Source organism: Muntiacus reevesi, chromosome 2 (genome assembly GCF_963930625.1).
Source record: "Muntiacus reevesi chromosome 2, mMunRee1.1, whole genome shotgun sequence".
Lineage (NCBI taxonomy): Eukaryota > Metazoa > Chordata > Mammalia > Artiodactyla > Cervidae > Muntiacus > Muntiacus reevesi.
Genome location: NC_089250.1, coordinates 67,974,964 through 67,996,243, shown reverse-complemented (window position 1 = coordinate 67,996,243; position 21,280 = coordinate 67,974,964). Strand labels below are relative to the sequence as shown.

At 59.8% G+C, this 21,280-nt stretch overlaps 2 protein-coding genes across 7 annotated transcripts in view; one reads left to right on the top strand and one right to left on the bottom strand.

The window, feature by feature from the left end:
- ZHX3 (zinc fingers and homeoboxes 3) overlaps positions 1 to 6,505 on the top strand; it is a 107,056-nt gene extending 100,551 nt beyond the window's left edge. For all 6 annotated transcript variants that reach the window (XM_065922004.1, XM_065922003.1, XM_065922006.1 and 3 more), the window contains 2 exons: positions 129 to 3,104; positions 5,346 to 6,505. In XM_065922004.1, the coding sequence (XP_065778076.1) occupies positions 281 to 3,104; positions 5,346 to 5,356 (2,835 nt within the window). In that variant the 5' untranslated portion in view covers positions 129 to 280 and the 3' untranslated portion in view covers positions 5,357 to 6,505. The remainder of the gene's footprint in view (positions 1 to 128; positions 3,105 to 5,345) is intronic.
- Positions 6,506 to 13,893: 7,388 nt separating this feature from the next.
- The window catches only part of PLCG1 (phospholipase C gamma 1), a 33,688-nt gene continuing 26,301 nt past the window's right edge, over positions 13,894 to 21,280 (bottom strand). Inside the window, exons 21-33 of the mRNA XM_065922001.1 lie at positions 21,170 to 21,247; positions 20,366 to 20,469; positions 20,098 to 20,194; positions 19,790 to 19,859; positions 19,226 to 19,383; positions 17,958 to 18,054; positions 17,646 to 17,870; positions 17,426 to 17,574; positions 16,549 to 16,663; positions 16,273 to 16,434; positions 16,083 to 16,171; positions 15,820 to 16,004; positions 13,894 to 15,682 (exon numbers count right to left, since the gene is read on the bottom strand). Of these exons, the coding sequence (XP_065778073.1) occupies positions 15,640 to 15,682; positions 15,820 to 16,004; positions 16,083 to 16,171; positions 16,273 to 16,434; positions 16,549 to 16,663; positions 17,426 to 17,574; positions 17,646 to 17,870; positions 17,958 to 18,054; positions 19,226 to 19,383; positions 19,790 to 19,859; positions 20,098 to 20,194; positions 20,366 to 20,469; positions 21,170 to 21,247 (1,572 nt within the window). The 3' untranslated portion in view covers positions 13,894 to 15,639. The remainder of the gene's footprint in view (positions 15,683 to 15,819; positions 16,005 to 16,082; positions 16,172 to 16,272; positions 16,435 to 16,548; positions 16,664 to 17,425; positions 17,575 to 17,645; positions 17,871 to 17,957; positions 18,055 to 19,225; positions 19,384 to 19,789; positions 19,860 to 20,097; positions 20,195 to 20,365; positions 20,470 to 21,169; positions 21,248 to 21,280) is intronic.

The following is a 21,280-nucleotide window of genomic DNA, read 5'->3' as shown; positions in this document are numbered from 1 at the left end:
CATCCAAGGTGCTGTTGCCTTCCTCGGGAGAAGGCCCGGGTGACCGGAGGCAAGCAGCAGAATGTGTCTGGGAATCAGGGATACACACACAGCTCGGGAGAGCCTCACCTCTCTTTTTTCCTCCTCAGGTTTAACTGGGAAAACCTGCTTTCTGCCAACCACTGAAGAAGAAGCCCTCGGAAGCTGTTCCTTTGGGCCTCATGGAGCAGCTGGAAGCCGTGCTGTGAGACCCGCAGCAGGAGGAGCTGTCACCCACCGATCACTCAGCACGACGGTCGTCATGGCCAGCAAGAGGAAGTCCACCACCCCGTGCATGATCCCCGTGAAGACTGTGGTGCTGCCCGGCTCCAGCACCGAGGCCCCGCCTGCCGAGCCCGGGCCCGAGGGGCCCCCCCAGGAGCCGCCCCCAGAAGTGCCCGCCACCAACACCGAGGCCACCCAGAGCACCAGTGGTCCTGACGTCCCCTCGCTGGCCAACGGGCACCGGAACACCTTGGATGGCTACGCTTTTGCCTGTAAATACTGTGACTTCAGATCCCAGGACATAACCCAGTTTGTGGGACATCTGAGCTCAGAGCACACAGACTTTAACAAAGACCCAAGCTTTGTATGCACTGAATGCAGCTTTCTGGCAAAAACTCCCGAGGGGCTTTCTCTGCACAACGCCAAGTGTCACTCGGGGGAAGCCAGCTTTGTGTGGAACGTGGCCAAGCCAGACAATCACGTGGTCGTGGAGCAGAGTGTCCCTGAGGGCGCCAGCCCTCCCGACCCGTCGGGGGAGCCAAACGTGGAGGGGACAGATGGACAGGCAGAAATCATCATCACCAAGACTCCAATCATGAAGATAATGAAAGGCAAAGCCGAGGCCAAAAAGATCCACACGCTCAAGGAGAACGTGCCCAACCAGCCCACTGGGGAGGCCTTACCAAACCCTCCAGCTGGGGACACAGAGGTGAAAGAGGGGGACCATGCCTTTGTCAACGGGGTGGCCCCCGCCAGCCAGGCCTCAACCAACCCCGCAAAGCCCCCCAACTCGGCCAACGGGCCCCTGTTGGGCACGGTGCCGGTGCTGCCTGCGGGCATCGCCCAGCTCCTCTCCCTGCAGCAGCCGCCCCCGCAGGCCCAGCAGCCCCTGCCCACCGCCAGGTCCCTCCCCAAAGTGATGATCCCGCTGAGCAGCATTCCCACCTACAATGCGGCCATGGACTCCAACAGCTTTCTGAAGAACTCCTTCCACAAGTTCCCCTACCCGACCAAAGCCGAGCTCTGCTATTTGACTGTGGTCACCAAGTACCCGGAGGAACAGCTCAAGATCTGGTTCACTGCCCAGAGGCTGAAGCAGGGCATCAGCTGGTCCCCGGAGGAGATTGAGGACGCCCGGAAAAAGATGTTCAACACCGTCATCCAGTCGGTGCCCCAGCCCACCATCACAGTCCTCAACACGCCCCTGGTTGCCAGCAGCGGCAACGTCCAGCACCTCATCCAGGCCGCTCTGCCTGGGCACGTGGTGGGGCAGCCGGAGGGTGCAGCGGGGGGACTTCTGGTCACTCAGCCTCTGATGGCCAATGGGCTGCAGGCCCCCAGCTCCTCTCTCCCCCTGGCAGTTACCTCTGTCCCCAAGCCGCCCGCTGTCGCACCCATTAACACCGTGTGTTCAAATACGACGTCGGCCGTGAAGGTGGTGAACGCCGCCCAGTCCCTCCTCACGGCCTGCCCCAGCATCACCTCCCAAGCCTTCCTCGATGCCAGCATCTACAAAAACAAGAAGTCTCATGAACAGCTGTCAGCTCTGAAAGGGAGCTTCTGTCGGAACCAGTTCCCAGGGCAGAGCGAAGTGGAGCATCTGACCAAAGTGACGGGTCTCAGCACCCGGGAGGTGCGCAAGTGGTTCAGCGACCGCAGGTACCACTGCCGGAACCTCAAGGGCTCCAGGGCCGGGCTGCCTGGAGAGCACGGCGCCCTGCTCGTCGACCCTGTGCCCGAGGCGCCCTTCTCCCCGTCGTGCAAGGCCCCCGAGGTGACCTGCCTCCCCACGGCGGCCACCCTGGCCACCCCCTCTTCTGCCAAACGACAGTCCTGGCACCAGACCCCCGACTTCACACCAACCAAATACAAGGAGCGGGCCCCCGAGCAACTCAGAGCCCTGGAGAGCAGTTTTGCACAAAACCCCCTTCCCCTGGATGAGGAGCTGGACCGCCTGAGGACCGAGACCAAAATGACCCGCAGGGAGATTGACGGCTGGTTTTCAGAGAGACGGAAAAAAGTGAGTGCCGAGGAGGCCAAGAAGGCCGAGGAGGGGGCTTCTCCAGGGGAGGAGGAGGCCGCTGAGGACGAGGGGGAGGAGGGCTTGGCCGGGGAAAACGGCTCCCCAGAAGCGCCCGGTGGCCACATGCTGGCCGAACGCAAAGTCAGCCCCATCAAAATCAACCTCAAGAACCTGCGGGTGACAGAGGCCAACGGCAGGGGCGAACTCGTGGGGCTGGGCGCCTGCGAGCCTGAGGATGAGGTGCCCGGCAAGCCAGCGGAGCAGCCGCCAGGCAAGGCAGGCTACAAGAAGACGGCCCAGCAGCGGCACCTGCTGCGACAACTCTTCGTGCAGACGCAGTGGCCCAGCACGCAGGACTACGACTCCATCATGGCGCAGACGGGCCTGCCGCGGCCCGAGGTGGTGCGCTGGTTTGGGGACAGCCGGTACGCCCTGAAGAACGGCCAGCTCAAGTGGTACGAAGACTACAAGAGGGGCAACTTCCCTCCCGGGCTGCTAGTCGTCGCGCCCGGCAGCCGGGAGCTGCTGCAGGACTACTACGCGACTCACAGGATGCTGAACGAGCAGGACTTGCAGAGCCTCTGCGACAAGACCCAGATGAGCGCCCAGCAGGTCAAGCAGTGGTTTGCCGAGAAGATGGGCGAGGAGACCCGGGCTGTGGCCGACGCGGGCAGCGAGGGCCAGGGCCCCTGTGCCGGCGGCCCTGCAGCCCTTCACAGAGGGCTGGGTGACATCTATGTGGAGGTGTCGGAAAACAGCGAGTCATGGGAGCCCAGCGCCCCGGAGGCCAGCACAGAGCCCTTTGACACGCAGAGTCCCCAGGCCGGACCTCAGCTGGGTAAGGAGCCCCCAGGACTGGGCCGTCCTCTGAGGGTGCCGGGGCATTGGGCACGGGTGACTGAGTCTGGGGCTGGGGCAGCTGCTGTTTCTCAGGCCATCTGGCAGTAGGACCACCTTGTCCGGCTGCGTTCGGGGGCACCTGGCAGCAGAAGCCACTGGAACATCTGTGATGAAGGGCTGACCACTGGGTCTGTTTCATTTTGTGTTTGTTAAACGTGCGCAGGGAAAGGAAGGGGCACAGGGAATCCAGCAGCGAATCCACACTTCTCTAATCATTTCTCAGCCAAAGGAGAATAAGTCAGAACATCACCTGAGCCAGACAAGCCAGCAGGCAGGAGACAGAATAGGCCTGCCTATTCCTGGTGAGGAAATCCAACCCAAATTGGGGAACAAAAGCAGAGGGAGCCTTTCACTGACCTTAGATACACGACGTGCTTTTTTTTTTAAAAAAAAAAAAGGGTGAAAAATCCTGTACCTTGCATTTCTGTACTTCTTTCTGAAGTAGAGGACATGGAGACTGCGCTTCCGTCTTAGATATACAGAATCCAAAGCTTGAATTTGTTTCTCAGTTTCTCTGGATCAGGACACTAGTACTTGAAAGAAAGCTTTAGAAGGCTATTTACTGAAGACAGTTAGGCGCCTTAGACACGTCACGTTATCTGGTGTTGGTTTTCTCAGGTGTTGACCCCTGAGTTCCTGGCCTCTCCCTTCCCTCCCCACCCTCCTCACGGGTGGTCTTGTCACAGGCTGGCCAGGAGCAAGGTGTTGTTCAGTCGCTCAGTTGTGTCCGACTCTTTGTGACCCCATGGACTGTAGCACCCCAGGCTTCCCTGTCCTTCACCATCTCCCGGAGTTTGCTCAGACTTGTGTCCATTGAGTCAGTGACGCCATCCAACCATTTCATCCTCTTTCGTCCTCTTCTCCTACTGCCTTCAGTCTTTCCCAGCATCAGGGTCTTTTCCAATGAGTTACCTCTTTGCATGAGGTGGCCAAAGTATTGGAGCTTCAGCCCTTCCAGTGAATATTCAGGTTTGACTTCCTTTGGGATTGACTGGTTTGATCTCCTTGCTCTCCAGGGGAGTCTCAAGAGTCCTCCCCAGCACAATCAGAAAGCATCAGTTCTTCAGTGCTCAGCCTTCTTTATGGTCCAGGTCCCATATCCCTTTATGGGAGGCTGTGGAAACCAAGGAAGTATCTGAATTCTCAGCTTCTGTAATCTGTGGACTTTCAGAAGTTGGTTCCAGGCCTGGGATTTTCTGGACATGACCTTGTTTCCTCCAGGCCCCCATGAGTCAGTGGGGTCCCCCGGGGGGTGTCATGGGCACCAGGGAACAGGTGTGGGCCCACTCGCCCGGGTGCCTCGGCAGCTTCTCCAGCACCAGGCCTGCCCGCCCCTGGCTTTGGCTCTGCCAACAAAATGGCAGACTGCTGGAACAAGAACTCACTAATTTATTTAGGTGTTTTTTTAAATTGCAGTTCTCCTGAATTATATTCTTATGGCTGGAAATGGTGTGGTAGTTGTTGCACAATTGTGAAATGCGCTCCATGCCACCTAACTGTACACTTAAAAATGGGGATGTGTATTTGACCACAGTTAAAAACGCTCCCCTGGATTTGGGATACATGGGTTTGAATCACCAGCCCTGGCTCCCCTCAGCTGGTACCTCCAGCTGTGAGCGAAGAGCTGGCGTCCTGGGTGGGGCAGAGCAGGGCTGGCCAGGCTGGCCGTGCCTTTGTAGCTTCGTCCTCTTCTGGCTGAGACAGGTGCCCGGGGGACAGGGAGGGCTGGTCCCTGTCTGGTTCCTCACCGCTTTCTGAGCCGGCCTCAACACTGCCCCTCACCGACCAAGCATCCTGGGGGAGGGTCTCTTTGCACAGCCGCCCCCTGCCCCACAACAGATGAAGGCATCTGTGGGACACATCAGGCAGCAGACCTGCCGAGTGAGCCCATTGTGTTCTGAGGCTCCGGACGGGGAGGTGGCACGTGCTGCAGGTTTACGGCCCAGAGGTCCGGCTCCCAGCCCGGCCTAGGGCCTAGGTTTGCCGAGGGGAGGCTCCAGGCCCTGCTAGGTGTGGCCAGCATCCCGTCCTCTGCCCCCACGGCCTTCCCCACCTTTCCTTGGGCTGGAGGGCAGGGAGGCTGGTGGGAAGGCAAGCTCCTGGATGAAGTCCCCGGCATGGGAGGGCGGGCTGTCCTGATGATGTGCGTGGAGGTGACGGGCCTGTGTTTTCTCCTCAGAAACAGACTGAACAGGAACTGATGGCTGTGAAGGACCGGCCAGCTTTGGGAGGCTGCCGCCGCTTGGAAGGGCCCAGTCCTTCTCTGCTGCCACAGGCCGAGGCCGCACCAGCCCCCAGCCTGCACAGGCCTCCACGCGGCCAAGCCCGCCACCGCCCACGAGCAGGGAGACGCGCCTGCCAGTTCTGCCCACAGTGTAGGACCTCTCCTTTGCCTTCCAGTGAATAAATAGTTCAAGTTTCATTTTCATAGACACAGAATCAAGTTTTTAACATACAAATCTGCCTATACACGTTTAATAAAATGTCAGATTGCAGACACTTTTATTACATAGAAACTCTGGTTAGCAGTCCATGGTCTTTTACATCATCTCTGGAAATCCCCTGTGTCTGTTCTCTGAAGATCGCTGGGCCACGCATGCCTACACCTTCCACGGTTGGGCTGGGGTCACCACACCTGCAACCGTGGGCCTCCTTTGCAGTACTCAAGGAAGGCAGCGCCTTTGAAGAGACCTTGGCCCCTTCAGCAGTGACTGGCAAACCACACAGCGGGCTCGCCTCGCCTCCTGGACAATCACTGCGGAACCTGTGTTCCCGGCGGTTTAAAAAACAGAGTGGGTATGTGGTTAGTGTCTGATGCTCACTCTCGTAAGCTGTTACAGCAGTTCTCCTTTTTCATAGAGCTTGAATCATGGACCATAACTCTTCAGTGATGAGATCGACTAAAGAAACACCTGTCAAGCCTAATGTCCTGACCTACGTGCCGCTTTTCTTTTTTTCAGTCTAGACATGTTTAGAGAGAAAAACTGACAAGAGAAACAGGGATGGGAGATGGGAGTGAAGGCCACAACTGCTGGGGGCTTCCACAGCCCTCTGTCAACACACTTCACAGCTGCCTCCAGTTTGGGAAGGAAGACCCAGGCTCAACCTGTCAGAGCAAGAACTGACGGGGCTCAGGGCCCTCTCGGAACCGTCAGAGCCAGGGTGGTCCTCAGCAAAGACCTGCGTGTGGGGTTCCCGACAAAGTCCAAGTCCTCCTGGCTCCACGCCTGGGGCCTGGCTGGCATGGTGGACATTGGTGGACAGGTCCTTGTGAGAAGGTTTTTAAAGTTCTGTATTTATATCCCCAAACTTGGAAACACGATCTCTATGTTAGCTGAAGCATCATATCTGCTTTTTTAATTGAGAAAAATCACAGGAATGGGGGCCTTGGTAAACACTGGGAAACTTGCTTACAAAGCTGTGCGCAGCAGTAAAAAGCCCTGTCTCCCCAAGACCCGCCCTGCGAGCAGCAGGTAAAGAGTGAAGCTCCCAGGAACCCCCTGCTGCCCAGAGCAGCCAGGCCTGGGTGCTCCTCCCGGGCCTGGGCCGGTGGGCAGCATCAGGAGACCCAGAGGGAAGGCAGGGGCTGTGGTGAGAAGCATTAGGGGTGGGGTAGCCACGGTCCTCCTCCCCACCCACCCCCCAGAACCAGACCAGGCGGGCACCGCACAGGCCTGGCTCCCAGCGTGGGGGTGGCGGCTGCCCCTCCTGCCTCCGGGGAGGCTGTTCTGAGGAAACCAAAAGCCCCGGAACCACTGTTCCTCCCGTGTCTTTTCCCGCTCGCCCCGTCCCGTGAGGGACCACCTCCCCATTATCTCGAACAGGCGCCATGCGAGCGCTTGGCACGCTCTGCAGCCTGCTTTTGTCTCCTTTCCATGTTGGGTGTGAAGCTCCTTAGCCCCAAAGCCTTTCTGGAGAGCTGCCAAAAATGGCGAGTGGTTGCCTTCTTTCAGAGAACAGACGCCTGCAACGTTTCCTGTAGTGTTTATGTACATGCAGATTAATTTTTATATATCCACATGCAGTAGATACTCAGTTGATGCTTTACTGGTGACGTGTACCCCTGACGTGCACACTCGAGAACGTGGTGGCGCGTGGGCGCTGGAGGCGGGGCTGGGCCGCTGGGGGGAGCTGTCTCCGATGGCATCACTCCCAGAGCCCTGCGTGCCGCAGCCGAGGGCTGTCTCTTCAGAGAGGGTTTTCTTGTGTTCTTTTTTTTTTTTTTTGTATTCACATGTCATTTACAACCCAAACAGCAAAGCAGAGAAAATAAATTACAAGGTGGACAAATTCATGCAGGACACAGTGACCCCGCCTCAGCACCAGCTGGTCCTTAAAAGGCGGGCAAGTCACAGTGCTGCCTGGGGCAGGTCTTCTCACAGACACTGGTCCTGCCCGACAGCCAGGACGCGCCCTGCCCCCTGCAAATGGCGAGACCGCCCAGGCTGGCCAGCCCCTCCTTCCTGTGCTCTTGGATCTGAGTGACTTAGGGGGGCCCGGGCTGCATGCTTGAAGGAGACAGGTGTGGTTGGGTCGTTGAACGGGTGTCTAAAGATACCCAGGGCCCTGGGGGCAAAAGCAGGAACACAGCCAACGGGGCCGAGACTCACCCGTGGCAGCCAGAGCCGGGATGCAGTGGGAGGCCCCGTGGCCAGGCGGGTCACTGCGGGTCTGCACCCCAGCTGAGGGTTAGGCTGTGATGTCGCCTCTGGTAGCAGGCAGTCTGTGGGCTGCAAAGTTGAGGGAAGTAGGGTGGGGCTAGTTTCTCCTGAAGAAAAAACCTGTTTTTGTAAGGTGACTAATCCCTCCCCTCTTCTCTGTACGTACTTGGACTCGTCAGAGATGGTGACCCATGTCAGTGTTTGTTGTTGCCTGTCTTGTACATGTTTGGTTTATTGTATTTTTTACAAGGGGTTGTAGATCCAGTTTGAATAGGTGAGACCAGATCACCATTCTGATACAGGAAACCTGGATTTATGCTACATATACTTTCATACTTTGATTACGTATTTTAATTCTTGACTATTAACGAGCTCTTTGATTTGGAAAGTGGGCTTTCTCTGTCGGGAGCCCTGGGGTCCTGAAGTGGAAAGCTAGGCTGGGGGACTCGCGGCACCTGGGGAGGGTGGCCCTGTGTGACTCAAGCTCCTTTCAAGGCTGAGTGCCCACCCCTGCTGTCAGGAGCACGGGTGGGAGGTGGGCGAGGGTAGGTGGCACCTGTAGGCACTCACGGGCCCGGGAGGCCTTCCCACCTGAAGTCCCGCGTGTTCTCCGGGCCGAGACGCAGAGGCCGTGGGCTCTGTCCGGCTCGGTCTGCGGTCCCCTGGCAGGGCCTGTGTCCCCTCCGTGTGCCAGGCTGCCTTCCGCAGAGGCACAGCATCGGCCGTTCTGTGCACATCTCTGCTGACAGCTCCCTGCTCCTGCTGCCTCTTACCTTCCTGTCCTCTTCTCGGACCAAAATCCTCCGGCTGGAGTGGCTTTATCCATTCAAAGATTGCAGCCCAAGTGGATAAAGGCACTTTGCAAGAGAGAAGAGCCAGCCAAATAAAAAATCATAAAACCTGGAGTTTTGGCTCCTCCTAAAGCCCCTTCCCCCCTTTTCTATGCTTACACTCCCGGGGGCGGGGTGCTGGTCTGACTCACCTTCTGAGAAAAGGCCTCTGGACGCGAAGAGCTCGGCACGGGCAGCCCTTGCAGGCCGAAGTCAGCAGCTGCCCTGGTCAGGAGAGTCACGGGCTGTGTCCTCTTCTCAGCCGCTGGTCCCCGCTCCAGTCCTCCCGCACCCGCTGCCTTCTCTCCTTTCCCTGGAGCACAGACCCTCCCCGCCTGCCCACCCAGGCCTGGGGGCTGGAGGGCATCTGCGTGCACAGAAGCGCCAACACCGGAAAACATGGGGTGAGTGGGGCCCCCTCTCTCAACAGTCCCCTCCCCGAGCAGGGCTTCAGTCTGGGGTCCCCACCGTGCTGTGTCCCGGCTCCATTCATAACAGCTGGGCCAGGTGACACGGGCTGGGTGGCTGCAGGCGACCTTGCAACAGACAGAACGGATGCAGAGTGGAGGATGAAGTGGTGATCTGGAGCGCAGAGCCTGCTGCCCGGCCCTAGGTCTAGATGAACCCGCGGGCCTCGGGTGCAGTTCGTTTCTGCTGGAATTTGTGTTCCTAGCTCTGGTCGCACTTGGAGGCAGGAGGTGAGGGTGGACGCAGTTCACCCTCAGGGCTGACCCGGCCTCTGGGTGGGAGGAGCAGCAGACGGAGCGCTTGCCTGGAGAGCATGGGCTGCCTGCTCTTTGGTTCTTCAATTGAAGAACCTGTGACTGGTGTGCAAACCTGGCCTCCTGTGCACGGAGGCCCTGGCATGCACCTGGAGCCCGACAGAGGGAGCCCGCGTGGGGCAGAGAGCAGAGCAGGTGGGCGCCAGGCACCGCCGGCTCTGCAGATGAGGGTGGGGCCGGCTCCCACTCCTCCATGTGCTGAAGTCCCACTGGGTTTGCAGGACGCGAGGAGTCGGGGCAGTTCCTGCCCTGCTGTCCTTGGCCCCCGCTTTCACAGTCCAAGCCCCTCTGGCTGTGTCTCCTACTGTCCTTTCGGGGCAGGCAGGGACCTGCGGGGAGTCTGGGCATTTACCTGGAGAGCGCGTCTTCCTCCAGGAGTGCGCTCTGCCCCCGGGGGGGGGGGGGGTGAGGCCCGTCTCTCAGCTGCAGCTAATTTACAACGTCTGTTTCTCCCCTTGGTGAGGGGACGGTCTGAAGGCCCCCATGTGGCTGGAGCGGGAGGTGGACCGTCCAGGAGTCACGGAGGACAGGAAGCTGCAGGCCCACGGTCCGTTCCTTCCCGGTCAGGACTCTCAGGGCGCCTGCTCGTCCTGCGATTCGTGTGAGGGAATCGTCACTCACCCTGGGTCCGGCCCCGCCAGGCCTCCCGGCTGGGTCGCTGCCCGTGGCCTGGAGAGCCAGCAGCCCCCTGGGTGGATGCGGCCTGGTCGCAGGCCGCGGGGTGATGCTGAGGGGAGAGGGGGTCGCCCCTGAGCAGCGGGTTCCAGCCCCGCTCCCCAGCATCGCTTCGTGCAGTGTCCGGGGGGGCCGGGCTGTGCCATCCGTTGCTGCTGGAGAGCAGCCCCCCAGCCCCGTCTGCGCAGTTGACTGAAGGTGTACTGAGCACGGTCTCTGCGCCAGGCCGGAGGTTGCCAGAGGCGGGCAGGTTCCGTCTGCCACCCACTCACGGGCTGGTCTTCAGCACAGACCTTTTGTTCCCCAAGGGCGGTCGAGGGCGACTGAGGGAGGAAGGCGGGAGGGCAGGGGCAGCTGGCTGGAGGAGTGCTTCCTGCCCCGGAGCCACCGAAGAAGCCATTGTCTTGGTGCTAAGAGGCCACTCCCCGTTCTGTCTGTCCGGGGGCCGCCTCCTCCGGCAAGGGAGGTACAGGCACACGCGGACTGTCACCAGGCGTGGTGGAAGCAGAGTCCTCACCCCAGGAAGGTGCTTTTAACAGAAAGTTGGAACTTGTCTTTGGACGGTGGCTGTGCCGGGCCAGGAGGAGGGGGCTGCCCTCTGGGCTGAGTCTCCAGGCCTCATGAGGTCCCCTGTGGGGATGCTGCTATTTCTAAGATGCAAATTGCACATTTCCTAGATTTTGTATCTGTGGATTTGGATAAGGGAGGGGAACAGGGCCAAACTGCTTGTACAATTTGAATGGGCCGAAATGGTACTTTAAATCTTTTAATTGCTCCTAAATAAAAATGTAAATACATTTCTCACCTGCGGACTGTTTTGTGGGGGAATCAGGAAAAAAGCCGAGAACACTGACATCTTTGGACTTCTGCGGTCGAGACCGGCAACTCGGAGGGATGAGCAGGGCGGTTTCCCTCGGGCGCTCCGGGTAAGTTCCAGCTCGCTGTGTCCAGCCAACTGGGTCACTAGATAAAGGACTGCAGCAGTCACGGACTGATGCTAAACATATGGAAACTAAGTCAAACCTAGAGCTGTCAGGCATCCAGTGAGGACACTTTTCCTGGGAGGAAAATACTGAGAAGCTTGTCATTTGCTAAGGAGAGATTGGCAAATATGCCTAAGGCCCCGGGGCCTTGAAGGAATAGGATTAAAGCCCAACTTCTAATGTTCATAGTGATTGAATCTCATGGGGGGATCCTAAGGGTCTGTGCCAAAAGGAAAAAGGGACCCTTGAAAAAGCCCCAGGGGCAGAGGGATAGTAAGGAGGGACACCAGGTGGACCCCAGGCCCTGGTCCTGACCTGGCTCTTCCAGAGGTGACCTATGTCTTAGGGAAGGAACTTTGTGTGGAATCTAAAAAGCAAGTCTTCGGGAGGAAGACCAGCTGAGTGTAGAACCCTGAAGCCAGTCAGCCGACCCATGGTGGCTGCAGGTCCGGCCGCTCGTGTGGATGGAGTGGACAGCAGGGGCGGCCAGGGGTCACTGTGGGTGTCCTGGGACAGCTGCAGGGGCCTCCAGCAGGGAACAGAACCCCAGGCCGACCCCGGAAGACCCACTGAGGGCTCTCAGGCTGAGACCAGACTTGATCAGTTTAACTGATGTGACCTTGTTTTGTTTCACGAGCTCCTTTGGTGCGGTGGCTTAAAAGTTGTTTTTCCCCCCAAGAACTGAAATGGTGGGAGGTGATGAGCTCAAGCTGAAAGGCCAGTGGAGTGTCCAGCCCCAGGCTCAGCCCTGGGCAATGATGTTCAGGATGTGCCTGGTCAGGAGGGAGGCCCTGCCCTCAGCACGTAAGACCACAGATCCTTGTCAAGGGTGGTGTCCCTGGCTGAGGTCAGAAACCACTCAGGCCTCCTCCCGGCAGGAAAGTTGGGGGTGAGGGTGGGGGGCGCTCCAGATGCAGCAAGGCCCTGCCCTTGCCATCAGTGCTGTGTGCAAGCACGTGGGCAAGCAGGCCACTCCCCACCACGGGCCAGGACACGTCACCCCAAGTGACGGTCTCCCCAACAGCCCCCACCCACATGCTGGGCCTTCTGGGTTGTTTGACGATTGTCAGGTCTGGAGGAATTTGGGTTAAACTCAATCTGTGAATCTGCTGCCACGTTTTCTACTAGGAAGAAGGATCGAGAAAATTTACAGGGAATGGCAAAGACAGTCACAGGAGAGTCCAGAAGAGGCATGTGTCCTCCAGTCAGCGGGGCCACCCGACGGCAGAGCCAGTGAAGGAGCAGACCTGCTGGTTAAAATCAAGGTGGGGAGTCACATGAGAACAACCCGGGTCCCAACCCTACGGCCACCACCACACACCACCTCTCCCGTCACTGGTTTGCAAAGCTTTCTCCTGCCCGCAAGTATCTGGGAACCCACGGGTCAGGAAAGATTGTGTTAATCCCTGCCTGCTACCTTCTCGTCTGAGGGAAAAGAGTCCTCCTCTGAGTCAGACCACGAAGCGCCAAGAAAGTCAAGGTGACGGCGAGAACCTGAGCAGGGCGTTTGGCTAAATCTAGTTCAGGGACGACAGGATCTCAAACTGGGATCCCAGCTCTCCAGGTGGGTGGTGCTTAGAGGGGCCTGCACCAGACTGGGACTGGCCCCAAATCTGAGAACTGGGGAAATGCGTGTCTTGGTCTGACTTGTCATGCAGGAAAGGGATGCTCTGAACTGGTAACTCTATAAAAAACCTGCCTTAAGCTCGTCTTCAAAACCTTGGGTCCCTCCGAAGCCAGGGACCATACTTGCATACCTACATTGTCACTCCAGGACCATGTGTCACACGATGACCATTTTAAGAATCCCTGATTACACGGCCCCATGTCTTTTCAATGATCGCTCTCAGGCTTCCTGGGCTGGTGCCCATCCCCACCGTGCATCCAACAGGCAGGCAGCGCTCTCCTCTGTACAGCAGCATGTTTGATCCACACCAGCATGGACCGCTACAAAGTCCACCACAGGAAGGGAAGGGCAGGGCCATGTTCCAGGCACAGAGATTTCGGCCTCAAACTCTAGAGGCAACCAGAGGATAACCCAGAAACCTACACTTGAATGCTCCGTGGGCCTTGTTTCTGCGGACCTGGGAAGGGACTCTGGCTGCTTGCAGGCAGGCGGCACTCTGCACCGCCTCACCCTTGGCACGTGAGCTGGGGGAGAGGGTGGCCACACACCACCTGGCAGCCCAGAGGGAAGATCTGCTGGGCCTGGGAGGTAAAGCTCCTCACCTGCTTCTATTGCAGCATAACCACCAGGCAAACAGCCCCAGCGAACATGCCTCCGGAGAGGAGCGTGCATTCCTGCGCCTCAGAAAGAACTCACAAGTTACGGGATAAAGGGATAACGTTATGCGGCGCTCAGACCTTAAGAGGGCAGCAGAGCTAGCCAACGACCAGCCTCAAGCCCAGGTTTGGGCAGAGGGTTGGTGCAAGCTCAGGGCCGGCTGTGCTGAGGCACCTTCGTGCCCACGGGCTGAGACTCCGGCCCCTGTCCTTAGAAGTGGGGCTGCGCCCCTCCAGCCTTCCACAGATCCTTCCACCAGCTGGGCAGACCTGCCATGGGTGCAGCAAGGTCCATCAATGACCAGTGGCCTGTGCCCGCAAGGCCCGCAGCTCCTTCATCCCCTCCTTCCTGAGGGAAAGCATCCCGCGTCATCTTTGCCTTTAAAGAAGCCTGCGTCACCAGCAGCCTTTGCTCTGTCCTCTCCTCCTGCCCCTCGCCCACCGAGGCTGAACGTCATCATGGTGCCATTGAGAAGTAATTCCACTTTGTACAGTCCTTTTCAGAAAATAAGCTTTTTCAATAAAATTTAAAATTTTTATTAACATTTAAATTATAAACCAAACCTTGGCAACCATATATAGACATGTTTGCTATGGACAGCTGACTGGGAGGTGGTACTTTAAAATACCATTTCAGAATTAGTTTAAATAAATCAATACACTTTCTGAGAAACTGTGTAATTTCCTTCGGTTTACAGTCCATGATATGGAAAGTTTAATGTTAAATAATTTATTGTCTTTCCTAAAAGCTATAGAAAACGGAATCACTATTAGGATCGGATAATAACAAGGCTTGAACGGCTCAGTGGTTCTTCTGAAGAGTATATAGAAATCTTAAAAAGCTAACACTGTTAACTGAGCTGTAAAATTCATAAAAATAACAGGTCTGCCACGGTGCGCAGAGAAGTTCGTTCATTTTGCTTCCCCAGTCCCATCCCCCCACCAAGCAGCTTTCAGGTCAGAAGTGGAAGACATAGAAAATCATACATCCTACGTGAAGGAACGAAGGTCGTGAGAAAGAGTGTGCAAAAATAAACTTTACAAGTCCATTCTCCAGCATCACGTCCGTCTATTGTCAGATCTGATTTCACAAATGCTCGAGATCACCCAGACAGCGTCCTCTTGCAGGGTCGTCTGGCAGACTCCGATCCAAGGCGTTTCACTGCAACAGGAAAACTGGTCTTCACTCTGATTCAGGACTCCCGGCTGGCCTGCGGAGCTGCTGTGGGAGGACACGTTCCTTGTGTGAGGGCGTTTCCTGAACGCACGGTGGCCAGCGCCCAGCTGGACCTCCACCGTGGGGACTGGCCTTTCCACTCCGGGGCCATGGGTGCCCGTCAGTCCTGACCTAGCTGGCATCTTGCTCTGGCTCTCGGGGGTCTGTGGCGCAAACGTAGGCATGTCCTCACTGATGACGCGGGAAGAGCCGCCTGCCACCCAGCGCCCACAGACACATGCCCCCTGGTGAGCGGGTCCTTCAGGCTTGCGCCCAGGCTGCAGGCAGGGGGCACCGCGGCCCAGTGGGTGCCCCGGGGTTGCTGTCCTCCCGCGGCCCCGAGGTGCTGCAGTGGTGGCGCTGCAACTCACTGTCGCGCTCCCTGTTCCAGGTGTCAGCCTGGGCCACCTCAGCCTCCTCCACGGCCCCTCACAGCCCGGCCACCCAACACTGCTGCCCTGCATACGAGGCCCTGCAGCGGTCAGGTGGGTGGCGCTCCAGGCCGTGGGCAGTGTGCCCTTGTGCTGTGCCCTCCTCTCCAGGCAGGACCTGTGCTCCTCTGCCCAGGCTCCAGACACCTCCCCTCCCTCCCTGCCCAGCTGGGGCTTAAAGCTGCAGGACTGTGTAAACGTTGACTCCCGAGCCCAGCAAGGCTGCTGCTGCTCCGCTCCTCTCAGGAATGTCAGTGGCTCCTCAGAGCCTCCTGTGCCGCCAGCTGAGGCAGCCTCTCTCTCCGAGAGGCAGCGGCTGCGATGGTCCCAAGATGGAAGGCTCCATCTCCAGAAGGCAGGGCCAGGTGTGTGTGCTTAAAGGCCAAACAGTACAGTTTTTTGCCTTCACCCAGAGCTGGGGCGTGGAGGCCCAAAATAGGAGTACATCTCATTAATGGCGTGCTTTTCGTCTAGCGTCCACGGCTGGAATCTGGGCTCCAGGCGGCGAGGCCAGGAAGGGCGGCCCCACAGGCCACTTCCCCGGAACCCAGCCCACGGCCCCCTCTCGTGCGTGGCACGGTGCCTGCTGCTCTCCACGAGGCTGGGGCACAGCTAGAGGCGGTTGTCTCCATTGACCCGAGTCCTGCGCGGGGCCCTGGACAGGAGGGAAAAACGTCCTGACGGGCGGCGGGTGGAGGCCCGGGGGGGCAGGCGAGGGGAACCGAGGGTGGCTGGCCACCCCCCCAGCCTCTCAGGACCCCTCCTCCAGGCCACCTAGCCCTCACCCCTCACCTGCGATCCCGACCGTCAAAATGGTCTGCAAGATGCTCCTGGGAGATGCGGAAGTCCTCAAAGGGCTGCTGGTAGCGAGCTTCGAAGGAGCCTTCCCGGGCCCGGCCGTGGAACAGCGGGCCCGAGGCGTCGCAGCTCCGCTCCCGCAGTGACGCACCCCCAAAAGGACTGAGGTCGCCGTTCTCCTGCATCGGCAGCGCCATGGCTCAGCGGCTGCCCCGCCCGGCGCTGCCCCGCCCGCCGGCCCGCCCACCCGAGGATACCTTGGCAGGGAACACGTCAATCTTGACCAGTAGGGAGGCCAGCTCCAGGTCCTCACTGTAGTTGTTCTTCAGAGGCACCGCTCTGTATCCTGGGGGGAGGAAGCTCGGCCCTTAGCCCAGGGAACGCCGGCGAGCTGCCCCGCCCCCGAGCTGGACCGCAGGGGGCATGGTGTGGAGGAAGGGCCCTCACCTGTCTTCAGACCCTTCACCGGGAAGGTAGCCTGAGCCAGGAAGTTCTGGTCACTAAACATGTCCTCCTCATAGACCACGAAGCGCAGGAAGGCGAACTCCGGGTTACTGATCTGGAAGTGGAAGGGCTTGGCTGGCCACACAGGGTTCAGTCCATTGTCCACTGCAAAAGCAAGGGCAAAAGGCCTCAGGCCGCTGCTGGGAGGATCGAGTCACAGGTACAGAGGGCCTGACGTGCCCAGGGGGGTGAGGAGGGGCGTGGGGACGGGAGACGTACCCACAAACTCTGTCTTCTGCTTGATGCTGTCGTACTCGGCTCCGGCCACCTCGATCTCCACAAAAGGACACACGATGCCGCGGCCATTCTTCGGCAGGTGCCGGGCCCCCAGCACCTGTAAGGCAGGCGGGGATGGGCCCGGGCTGGTCCTTCGGACCCAGAGCCGGTCCCCACGAGCGGTGGAGGCAGTGCGCCCTCTGCTGGGCCCCCAGGACACTGCCCAGAAGGCCCGCGTCGTCGGGGCCTGAGAGCAGCTGCTGCAGCAAAAGCTCACTTGAAGTTGTTTTCACTTGAAGCAAAACTACCATGTGAGAGTTTTTGCAATCTAACCTACATTAAATCCATGTCTGTTTTAACACGGAAACATTTAAATTACTCCCCCCCCCAAGACAAAAAAGTCAAAATCTCTGGAAAAAAAACATGGTCACCCCTCCTCTGTCTTCGCTTCTCCTTCAAGACCCGCCCAGGCCCACATCCCCTGCAGCCCACAGTACCAAGCCGCCTGCATCACAGATGCTCCCCCGGGGCCTCGAGAGGGTGGCATGGGGACTCAGTGCTGTCCAAGCCCCCATTCTAGCAAGTGCCATCGAGCTGATTCCTGTGGCAGAGGCACCAGCTCCCTGCCTGTCTCTGCCCACTCCTGCCAGGCAGGGGCTTATCCACGGCTCGGTCTTACTGGACCACCTGACTCCTGAGTGCCAAGAACTGGCCACATGGGGCCCAGTCCCCCAGCGCAGGCCTGAAGCCCCACGCCCACCTCAGAGGATGGCTTCATCTCCCTCGAGCTCCAGGACCGTCCAGCACCCCTCCCATGTCGCGTCAGTCAGCCCCCCGGCCCTGGCACCTGGAACCAGCCCGGCAGAGTGCCCCTTCCCACCTCAATGCAGATGGCGCACGGCTCCAGCCCTCGGAGGCTGCTCTTGTCAAAGGGGTCGAAGGCCTCGTCACGCATGACGCTGGGCTGCAGCACGTAGCCGCAGTGCCCGCCGGCCAGGAACAGGGCCTGGTTCATCTGCATGGGCTTGTCTGCAAAAGCGGGTTACAGTGGACTCCAGCCCCGGTGCCCGGGGGGCCCCCGCCCCCGGCCGCCACCTCACCTGGGGTCTGGAAGTTGAGGGCCACCAGCTGGCTGCCGCAGATCCACATGGGCAGGGGGTCGTAATTGGAGGAGTCCAGCCGCTGGCCCTTGGGGTAGATGCGGGAGAGCTGCAGACGGTTGTACTGGAGGAACTTCTTGCCTTTGGCCTTGTTCACGTACTTCTCGGCCTTGGTCTCCGGGAAGGATGACATGTCACGGTAGCAGGCGCGTTCGGTGCCGATCTCTGGGCCCAACAGAGAGTGCGCTCAGAGCCCACCCGCCCAGGTGCCGGGCCAGCCCCCCCACTCCCCCACCCCGGCCGAACCCTTACTCTCTTCGTCGAAGGGGACAGGCCGGCAGTAGACGACGAGCTCCGAGAGCTCCAGGGCAATCTTCTTCCTCCTCTCCATCATCTTCCCCTCGGTGAGCTGGGGGCACACAGGCCTGAGCCGTGCGGGAGCCCCCGGCCACCTTGGGCACGCCCACACGCACCTTCCAGACCCAGCTGTCCTCAGCCTCACCCCAGAAACCGTCCTGAGGACACACACCCTCCCGACTTCAGAGGCTGGGATCCTCACACCACCTGTGCCCCAGTGACACCCCAGGGACACGCGGTCCTCACTCGGAACTGGGCCCGCCTTGGGCGCTGACTGCACTGGGAATGTGGGTGCAGTCCTCTGGGTCCCCAGGACCATCCCTCCAGCCCTGGCCCAGAAGCCTCACCCCTCACCCCGCAGTTCTTTCTCAACACAACCACCCACCCGCCACCGCCAGACTTCAGACTTAGCACATCCCTCACTAGCACCCCGTGCGGCCCTGGGACCCGTGCAGGCCCGCTTCCTTCCAGAAGCAGCTCCTGTTCTTGAGCTCTTCCTTCCCTCCACAGCCCGAACCTCAGGATCCATTCCTTCAGACACTGGATCCTTCGGGCCTGGTCCTTCCAGGCGCTGCTTGGCTCCAAGTGCTCCGCACCCAGCCCTCTCGACTTGGCCTGCGGGCGTCCTTTCTCCAGAGCAGCCACGGTGTGTCCCACAGCCCCTCCACCCAACCCTGCGCGAGTGGCATCTGGCAGGATTCCTGCACCCCAGCCAGCACGCCCTCCTCTCTCCTCCAGAAGCTGGTCCTTCCACCGTCCTGCCCTACACAGGCGGCGCCCTTGCCTTCCACCCGCCGAGGCCCACTGCCATTCCACCCAGCTGTGACCTCCCGCAGCCACAGCCGACTCCGACCGGCACTTTGAGCGTCTGGCCTTGCCGTCTGCTTGGCGGCCCTTCGTGCGTCAGACACCCCGCCTCGCTGTCCTGTTCGTCCCGGCCTCTTTCTCACCACCCACGTCCTCAGAGGCCAGGCCCTGCTCCCAACCTGTACCACCTCGCCCTAAACCCTGGGCACCTACTCCTGCTTCCAGCCCAGGATAAGCCTGTCACCTCAGCCCTTGATACCAACTGGTCACTATGCAGAGCCATTCAGAAACGTCCTGGGTGTATCTCAAACTCAACACACCCACACCATGCCATGCCGCGGAGCACACGCGTCCCTCGGGCCCCTGCCAGGCGGCGGGGGCTGCCCCGCGGCTAGAGGACCAGCGCAGGCTCTCACCCTGGCGTCCGCCGTCTGCGCCACCTCCCGGATCTTCTTCACCCAGTCCTGCAGCTCCTCCTGCGAGTCGGCAGCCACATCCAGGGACCAGTGTGCCACCGAGGCCATGCTGATGGAGAAGACGAACAGCCGGTTGTTCTTGCCCTCTGGACGGACGGCTGGAGGGAGGAAGGAGAGGAGAGCTGGGGACACGGGGCTTAGCCCCTGCCCCATCCCAGGCGCGGGCAGAGCTCACTCCCTTCCTCTTCAGGATGGAGGACGGGCAGCCCAGAGACAAGCCCCTGACCCCATCTCTAAGCCTGTCTCAGCCAACCACCAGCCCGCCAGGACTGTGGACTTAGCTCGCCAATGCCACTATCCCCAGTGTCTGCACAGGGCAAGCACGCAGGCTTCAGAGCCAGGGGGGTGGGGGGCCAGAAGGGTACCGAGGCGTCCAGCAGCGGGGAGAGCTCAGAACGAGGGCAGCCTGCGGGGGTCCAACCCTCAGCTTCCTCGCTCCGAGTATGCAGAGAACCACCAGGGACAGTCCGTCCCTGAGAGCCAGAGGAAGGGCTGCGGGCTCACCTATCTGACAAGCCGGCACATCCAGGACCCCCCGCAGCAAGTCCCCGAGGGGGCTGTTCTCGTCCAGGTGCTGTGGGAGGCAAAGTGCACAGGGTCAGCAAGCCTGCTGTGTGCACACGAGGGGGTGTCTGGGCGCACGTGACAAATACACCCGACAGACGAACACGAAACCACACGCGTGTGGCCCATGTTCACCAGATTGCGGCCTGCACGTGGTGATGGGACCTCACATGGGAGTGCCGTGCACATGGACACTGTGTGGGGAGTGGACCTGGGAATCCCTCCCACCAACGCGGTCCTGGTCTCACCTCCCTCTCGGGCTCCAGGGCCGCCGGGCTGACCATCTCCTCCACGTAGTTTGAAGGGAACCACAGCTGCTTCTTCCCACCATAATCACCCCGCCACCTGTGGAAGCCGCAGGGTGCTGACCCCCAGGACCACCCCAAACTCCCGAGAGGGAGCAGCCCTGGGGGTGCACTGGCGCCCACACGGACCCGTTTCTCCCAAGCCCCTCTCGCGTGTATGTAGCCAGCGCTCAGGATGCCTGGCCCGCACCAGGGGTTCTCGGGGGCTCACCAGCCTCCCTCCTGCTTCTCCACGTTCTGGATGATGGCACTCTTGGTGAACGTCAGCTCGTCCTCCCGCTGCGCCTTATAGTCGAAGAGAGCTTTGACGGCGCACTGTGGAAGAGAAGCCCCAGTCCAGCAGACAGGCCGCCTGCTCCTCTCCCACCCACGGCTGCATGTGCACCAGCCTTCATGACTGCCCTCCCCGGGGCCTGCAGGAGGCGCCAGGGCAAAGGGGACGGGTGAGCCAGGGCTTCTGGAGGGAAGCTCCTTTGGGTTCGGGGGCACCTCGCAAGTCCCCACCGTGGGCCCCAGAAGTCAGACCGGGAAGTTGGTATGGGAGGTGCTGAGTGCCTCCTCTAAGACCGGGATGGCTCGGGGTGTGGCTGGGACCCCAGCATTCCGCATCTCCAAAGTAGGAGAAGGAATCTTGTCCCAAGCTCCCTACTGCTGAGAAAAAATGAGGAAAAGGGCCCAGATCCTCACCCCTTGGAAACAAGGCCCCAAAGAGGAAGAGCCTCCTGTCTGACAAAGCTCAGCAGTAGCCAGTGTGCCCCACCCCCCACCTGTGGCCACCAGGAAGGAAACGGGGGTCACCCCGGGGAGGAGTCTGGAAGGGTCAGTGCTGACCCCGAGACAGTGGCTGGGGTCAGCCCTGGGACAGCTGTGGTCATACACCAACCACAGACTTCACAACATCTCTTGGGCCTCGGGAAACCACAAATACCACTTCTGCACAAAGACCGCAGGCCACCCTGCACCCCACAGCCGGGGACCCTCCCCAGCTTCCTGCGCCCAGAGCCCAAGGCTGCACCTTGAACGTGGGCATGGGGTTCGCCTCCACATAGAAGCCGGGGTTGCGGCCCTCGTACAGCGCGCCGTAGTCAGGCTCCTGGAGATGGGGCAGAGCACGCCATGTTAATGA